The 7,992-nt window shown below is 39.4% G+C and overlaps 1 protein-coding gene across 13 annotated transcripts in view; it reads left to right on the top strand.

Annotated features, from left to right (window-relative positions):
* The window catches only part of ENAH (ENAH actin regulator), a 157,726-nt gene that overhangs the window by 128,354 nt on the left and 21,380 nt on the right, over positions 1-7,992 (top strand). For 6 of the 13 annotated variants that reach the window (XM_059065699.2, XM_059065678.2, XM_059065670.2 and 3 more), the window contains 2 exons: positions 4,607-4,911; positions 6,114-6,896. In XM_059065699.2, the coding sequence (XP_058921682.1) occupies positions 4,607-4,911; positions 6,114-6,896 (1,088 nt within the window). The remainder of the gene's footprint in view (positions 1-4,606; positions 4,912-6,113; positions 6,897-7,992) is intronic. The other 7 variants (XM_059065720.2, XM_059065723.2, XM_059065715.2 and 4 more) reach the window with 2 other exon arrangements.

Here is a 7,992-nt window from a genome sequence, read left to right as displayed (position 1 = left end):
ATTTGGAAACTGTCTCCCTAAAAAGATATACAGATGTCTTGCTTTAGAAGTCAAAACATGAAAGTCAGAAGATTTATATATACCATCCAATTTAGGTGGAATTATTCATTCCACTAAAGATTTGTAAGCCTGAGATTTTGTTTGACACACAGCTTTGGGAAATATGTTTAGATGTGCTTCTTTTCAGTAAACAGGCTAAAAATTAGATAGAGACTTTGAACAGCTTCCTTTCTTGCATCTTTCTTTCAAATCAAGAAAATACACAGTCATCAGACTCTCCTACAGCTGTATGAACTGCCTACTTCAGTCATCTGTCAGTGAGCTTGGGAGATCTCTCTGGCACTGTGCTCTTTCCCTACATCAGTAGGTACTCCCTTATTTATAGACTGAAAACCCAGAATATTATGACGTGTGGAACAGTCTTTTAAGTCAGGACACCCTAGTTGTAAATGCCGTTATTTAATAATTCTTTCAGATTCACTTTACTCGTACCTGGCCTTCTACTTGTGCTTTAAGCCTACTTTTTGTGTTACAAGCATTATATGGTCTAGAGAAGCAGCCGTTAACTTGGGAGTAAAAAAACTAAGAACTTGGATAAGAAATGAGATGTAGTCTTAGAGTACTGTGTGGTTCAGCTGTGAACAGTGTTTACATTATCATATTAATAATGTAGTGTCTGAATATTGATTTAACCAGAAATCAGTATTCTCCCATGACTATATTCGGAAAAGCCTGTGTGTGGTGAGGGAGTTACAAGAGATATCTTAAAAGCCAGTAGACATGTGTAAAGTTAAAATAGTCAAAAGAATTGACATATCTAAAGAAACAGCCAAAAGAATTGATAGTAATTATCTCTGATGTGTTGGAAACCGGGGTAGCAGAGTTGGAACAGTGGGCTGCTATTTTTTTCTTACAAACTTGAAAACTATGTGCTTGTATTATTTTGATAAAATAAAATGAAAGAGGTGGCACAGGAATGTAACAGGACCTAATAAATTGGATTTTTTAATCATAGATCTTGGTGCAGCTACATTAAAAGTTAAATACTTTCCCTTAGCTTCTGTTTTCAAATATATTCTAATTAGAATAATATGGGTATATCTTTCGTCTTCTGGATTATTACATTTCACATGCTCTTATTTTTTGGTGCATGTGGTGTATTTCAAATGGAATATAAGCCCTAGCTGAGTTTATTTATTCAATAATAATAACTTCGTCTAGTTTATTATTAAAAACATTCTTCTGAATATACCTAATTTCTTGCCCTCATTCCTACAGTGATGTTGTTACCCCTCAGAAACTTTGACCCCTAATTTATCAAATGGTATAATGAAGTCAGTACTGTACCATAAAAATCAGATTTTATTATTTAGTTGTCAGTATTTTATTTTATTTTATTTTATTTTTTTTTTATTTTTTTTTTTTTTTTTTGCGGTATGCGGGCCTCTCACTGCCGTGGCATCTCCCGTTGCGGAGCACAGGCTCCGGACGCACAGGCCCAGCGGCCATGGCTCACGGGCCCAGCCGCTCCGCGGCATGTGGGATCCTCCCGGACCAGGGCACGAACCCGTGTCCCCTGCATCGGCAGGCGGACTCCCAACCACTGCGCCACCAGGGAAGCCCAGTTGTCAGTATTTTAAGCAACTGTTGGCTTGGCCAAAAAGTTCATTTGGGTTTTTCGGTAACATCTTACAGAAAAACCCGAGCGAACTTTGTGGCCAGCCCATAATCAGCACTACCATAGGTGTCTTCTGTTTTCCTCTTGCACTGATGAAGTACGATGATCTGTCCAGAGAGAAGCTTTGTGTTGTTGTCCCAGGAGTGGGATTGGGCTTTTCCTTTGTTTTATAGTCAGTTCAGGAACCATGAAGGGGAGGGATTTCTGGAAAGGTCTTACTGGCTTATTGGTAGTGTTGGGAGGAGCAAAGGGCAGCACGTGCATTCTGTCATGAAGGTCAGCCTCCAGTCAGAATCCAGCCCGTTTATTAGCTAGTCCAGGGAAAGTCTCAGTTTGAAACCTCCAAATAAATATTACTATAGCTCACATTTATTGAGTTCTTATGCTTCAGGTACTTAGTAAAGAGCTGTCGCGGTATTATCTCATTTAATCTTCCCCACAATGCTGTGAAATACTTTATGCATAAGATGAGTAACTTTTAAAAAATCTTCAGGCGAGTTAATTTTTTTAATTAATTTATTTATTTATTGGCTGCATTGGGTCTTCGTTGCTGTGCGCGGGCTTTCTCTAGTTGCAGTGAGCGGGGGCTACTCTTGGTTGCGGTGTGCTGGCCTCTCTTGCAGTGGCTTCTCTTGTTGTGGAGCACAGGCTCTAGGCGTGTGCACCTCAGCAGTGGTGGCACGCGGACTCTAAAGCACAGGCTCAGTAGTTGTGGTGCACGGGCTTAGTTTCTCCGCGGCATGTGGGATCTTCCCGGACCAGGGCTTGAACCCGTGTCCCCCGCATTGGCAGGTGGATTCTTAACCACTGCGCCACTAGGGAGGTCCCCAGGGCGAGTTAATTTTTATAGCAAGATAATTGTTTAAGTCCAGGTGGATACTTGGAGACATATTCATGCTCTGTTACATTATATATGAAAGGTAAAAAGCAAACTGTTATAGAGCCACATCCAGGAGGCTTTTGCAGGTTTGTAATATAATCACAAAGAGATTTTTGTAGTCATCATTTGAAGTCCTAGAGTTGAAGAAGATTTTTAATTGAGTAAATACTGAGACATTCTATACTTTCTTAGATAAAAAGATGTGAATGTTTTTCTAGCTGATCTTCAAATTTAATGAAACGTTAATAGAATTGAGAGCATAGGTCTTGGCAGAAAGGGTAAGTTTAACAAAGTGATACTAAAATTTACCTAGAAAGAGTTAAATATCTGAGAATCACCTAGAAAAACTCAAAAAGGAGAGTAATAAGGATGGCTGCACCCTACTAAATATTAAAGTATACATCAGATTTCAAAGCATCAAGGTACTGGTGCCACGCCGGATAAATAGATCTATGCTCCAAAACATTCTGGAACTTCAGTAACAGTCAACACATGTAAATGTGGCATCTTAAATTAGGTCTATAAACTATTCGATAAAAGGTGCTGTGATGAAGGTCACTACTTCACATGTCAAGCCCAAGATGAGTTTCATATGAACTAAGGATTTTATTGTAAAAAATAAAAGTATGAAAATAAAGTGTTAATAATTATATAATCTTGCTGTGGGACAGGACTGGCTAAAAAGGATATCAAAAGCAGATCACATAAAGGAATAATATTACTAGATTTTCTAGGTAAAATTTAAAGCCATATTACAAAACAAAACTTTAAAAATCAAAGACATAATAAACATAATAAAAGTTAATGCATATGACTAACGTGTGACAAAGGGTTATTATCTTTAATATAGAAAAGAACTCTTTCAAATGAATTTGGAATATTAACTATCCCAAGAGAAAACTGGTCAAAGAACATGTGCAGTTAATACTAACACAAAAATCAGTAAACAGATTGCAAAGTACTCAACCTCAGAAGTAATCAAATAAATGAAAATTGTTATATAATATCCAGTCATATTAGCAAAGATTAAAAGCAATGATGGTGTTCCGTATTAGTGAGGGGAAAGGAAAGTGGGCATTCTCATATACTGTTGGGCTTCTGTTCCTGAAGACAATTTGGAACCGTGTGTCAAAAATGATATTTGTATCTTTTCATTTAGCATATCTGTGCCTCTGGTGATGATCCTTAAGAAGCAGGTAGAAAATGGTTCAAAGATACATGAAGATAAATGTTTATTGTAGTATCAGTAATAGTATTAGGCAAACTTATGTAGTATCATAGGAGACTGCTTAAACTATGGACACCTAAGCAATGGAATACTACTCAGTCATGAAAAGTAAAGGTGCAAAACAGTACTTAGTGCCTTAGAATACCTTTTACAATATATTAAATGGGAGAGAAGAAAACAGATTTCAGAGTGGTTAGGGACATATTCTAATTTATTTGGTTTTTAAGGTTTATATGCATATTTTTACATGAGAAGTGTGAATGCCAAAATGTTAATTATACTGACCTCTGGATATGAGACTTAATATGATTCAAAGTTTATTTCTTCTTAAGTCTGTTTTTTTCCATTCACCAAACATTTATTGAGCTAGTGCTGTGACTAGCCATTGCATTTTCTAAAATGATAAAATATAATTTATACAATAAAAATTTGATGTTGTTTTAGGGAGGTAATTACAATTTAGAGATTTTTCCATTAAATGATTGAAATAATGTCTTGGTCATTAAAATAGTATGTTCAGTTATTCATTTATTTGCAGCACTTTATTCATGAAAAGTACAGAATAAAATGAGACATTAGTGTAATGTGCTGAAGCAGCCCAAAATGACCCTAATAAGAGAAATTATTTTCATTCGTATGAAACATAAGCCATCTCTATCTAACGTAGTCTTCCTTCACGTGGAAAGAGAGATGTTGATTGCATGGTCTACACTGCTTTGTATTTAAATCAGAAATAAGGTTCTCCTAGGTTCATTGTGAAAAGAATGGGTTTTTAATGGTGAGTAGCCACAGTTGCATATTTTTAATTTCTTAATTTCAGGCAACTACAAGAACAGCAACGACAAAAGGAGCTGGAGCGGGAAAGGCTGGAGAGAGAAAGAATGGAAAGGGAGAGATTGGAGAGGGAGAGGTTAGAAAGGGAAAGGCTGGAGAGGGAGCGACTAGAACAGGAGCAGCTGGAGAGAGAGAGACAAGAAAGGGAACGTCAGGATCGTCTGGAGCGGGAGAGACAAGAGCGGGAGAGGCTGGAGAGACTGGATCGGGAAAGGCAAGAAAGAGAGCGGCAAGAGCAGCTAGAAAGGGAGCAGCTGGAATGGGAGCGAGAGCGAAGAATGTCAAATGCCGGTAAGAAGTTTACAGATTGTTCCGTGTTCCTGATGTCTGAGCTTGGATGGCGATGGCATTTTGTGTATTCGTGTATTAGAAAGAATATTTCACATTTGAGGTGCTTGGGATTAAGCAATACAATCTGAAATTAGAACAAATATGTGGCTATTGCTACTTTAACATTTTCTTTTTATTTCTATTGCTTTTATTGCTTGGAGACTTAAAGAAAGCTCCAGGAAATTTTTATTCTGGCATTCTAATTCTTCTAACTCCCTATAAATTGGCTATAAAGTGTAAGTGTGTTTTTATGGGAAATTTTTATATTAGATGAATTTGGAATATATTTCCCTTCTGAGAGTGCTTAAATTGTCTTGAATACCGTAGCATTCCAGAAATTTGTTTGATTGTATTCTAAAGTTTTTGAACGAGGAATTAAAAACAGTAGGTTAAAAAGTGTCCTCTCTAGAGCTGACTAGTAATCTAAATATATGCAAATATTGTGAAGAATTAATAAAAATTACTAAATCTGATGGAATTTTATTGAAAGACATAAGGGTTAAGATAAGACTGAAAATTTGAGGTATTTTGACATTCATTAAAATTAACATTTATTATAGGATTTAAGAATTATTATTTTATTGCATATGGCCTATATCTAAAGTTTCAATGTGGGTTGATTAAATACTGGTTGATTGGTTTGTTCTCTGAGTTCATCATTCATTTGCTTTTGATTGCCTAATTGTTTTCTGGGGTTATAGCCAACAAGACAAAACTTTTCCACAAATAAACATTGAATTTGGGGGGTTCTAGCCCTTTATGGTAAACTTTTTGCTAGTTTCTCTCTTCATTATTTAAAAAGAAAACAACTTACTCTTCTTTGTGGTCTTGTTCATGTAATGTTAATGTCCTTTTAGTGGACGAAATAATGAAAATTAAGACTACGATATTTTTGTTGTAAAGGATAAGCTAATCAGTTTAATTTATCAGTCAACTTGTTAGAGTAAAAGAAAACTTGTCCTCTTTTGGATCTCAAAATGTATGTATGAGTTAAGACATTTTGGGGTGAAATTAGTTATTTGCCCATGTGCTTATTCTCTGGTACTAACTGTAGTCTACATTTGTACATTTTGTCTGAATGCTGGTTTTGTGGCTTTACTAGCTCCCTTTTTCTCTCTCCTTTTTTATCCTGTCTTTCGCCGCTGCTTTCCACCTCTGTCCAGCTCCATCCTCCGACAGCTCCCTGTATCATGCTCCACTTCCTGAGTATGCCAGTTGCCAGCCTCCTTCAGCACCTCCTCCATCATATGCTAAAGTCATCTCAGCTCCAGTGTCAGAGGCCACTCCTGATTACGCTGTAGTGACCGCTTTGCCACCCACTTCCACACCCCCTACACCACCACTTCGACACTCCGCGACACGTTTTGCAACATCTCTAGGTTCAGCCTTCCACCCTGTTCTTCCCCATTATGCTACAGTTCCTCGTCCTCTGAACAAAAACTCTCAACCTTCTTCTCCTGTGAACACACCCTCTCCTCAACCTCCAGCTACGAAGCCCTGTGCCTGGTCTACTTCCAGTTTCTCGCCCCTCCCTCCGTCTCCTCCAGTAATGATTAGCAGCCCCCCAGGCAGAGCTACCGGTCCAAGGCCTGTCCTTCCCGGTTGTGTTTCTTCTCCTGTGCCCCAGAGGCCTCCATCACCTGCGGCCCCCAGCGGGCTGCTCGACTCTGTCACGTGTCCAGTGTCTCCACCGCCTACCTCAGGGCCAGCGGCGCTGCCACCGCCTTCCCTCGCACCACTCTCACACTGTGGATCTCAAGCCTCTCCTCCTCCAAGCACCCCTGTTGCCTCAACTCCCTCATCCAAGCCTAGTGTTCTCCCTTCTCCCTCTGCAGCTGCCCCTGCCTCTGTGGAGACTCCTCTAACCTCTGTGCTGGGAGACTCCTCTGCTTCTGAGCCAGGCTTGCAGGCAGCCTCTCAGCCGGCCGAGACTCCAGCCCAGCAGGGTAAGGCTTCCGTTATTGTGACTAACAGCTAATCACTTGGAAATGTTACACATCCACAGCGTTAATTGCCTAGAGAATGGGGAGGATGGTTTTGAAAAAGGCGAAGGTGGGTTCTTTTCTGTTGGATTAATTGCGTTTGGAGGATCAGTATGAGGGATTTCCGTATTGAACCGGATTTGGATATCTTCTGCAGTGTCACAGTCAGAAGTGCTGTTCAGTATTGAAGGCCTCTGTATGTTTCTTTTCATTTTCGCTAGGAAAACATTACTTGATACATTAATCCACACAATAGATAATATTGATATAATCAAACTTGTCTTCCTTTAATTTCTGGGAAACAGATTATGTTTAGTGCCCAGCTGTAGTCGTTAGATCTGTCATCCAGGAGTCTCCTCTGGGACAGTTCTGATCTTGGACCCTATTTCGTTTTGGCCTCTCCTGTATGTATTGGGCTTCTCATATCAGACTTCCAGGGATGGGTGCCACCCTCAGCCCTGGGGAGCAGCCCAACTCTGCACAAAGGGTGGAGAGGATGGCAGGCTTGATGTGTTCCCCAAAGGGATCCATGGTCCAAAATTCCAAGAAGTAGCAGGCTGAAGGGATAGTTGGGAGAGGATAGCATCCTCTCCAGTTATCCCCCCACTCCCTATGCCTGAACTTTGCTGTCACAGTGACAGGGGAAGGGGGGATGTAATCTAAGTATGGATTATTTGTAAGCAGAGAAGGACCTGGTTCTATAAGTAAATAAGAAGATGCTTAACCCACTCCCTTTTAAAATAGGATTTAGCAAGGATTACAGGAAGGAATATGACAACAAATTTGTACTTACAAAGGAACGGCGTTATAGTCTCTGGATTTAAAACATTTCTTTAAAAAGACAAATCTTAGTTCTTAAGGGCTTGTTTTTGCTGTGTGTATATTTTTCATGTTGACTTAACTGAATTTGCTTAAAGGTTGAGTCACAACTCTAGTAGGTGCAGTTCAGTATCATTGTGAAAGTGATTCTGGAACAAAAGAGACACAGTTCGCCTGACAGAGTCCAAAGGCCCACCTCCTGTATCCTCAGAGCTCTGATGACCCCTCATGCAGCCCATCA

This window comes from Kogia breviceps, chromosome 1 (assembly GCF_026419965.1).
Source record: "Kogia breviceps isolate mKogBre1 chromosome 1, mKogBre1 haplotype 1, whole genome shotgun sequence".
NCBI classification, from domain to species: Eukaryota; Metazoa; Chordata; class Mammalia; order Artiodactyla; family Physeteridae; genus Kogia; species Kogia breviceps.
This window is presented reverse-complemented; position numbering and strand designations above follow the sequence as displayed.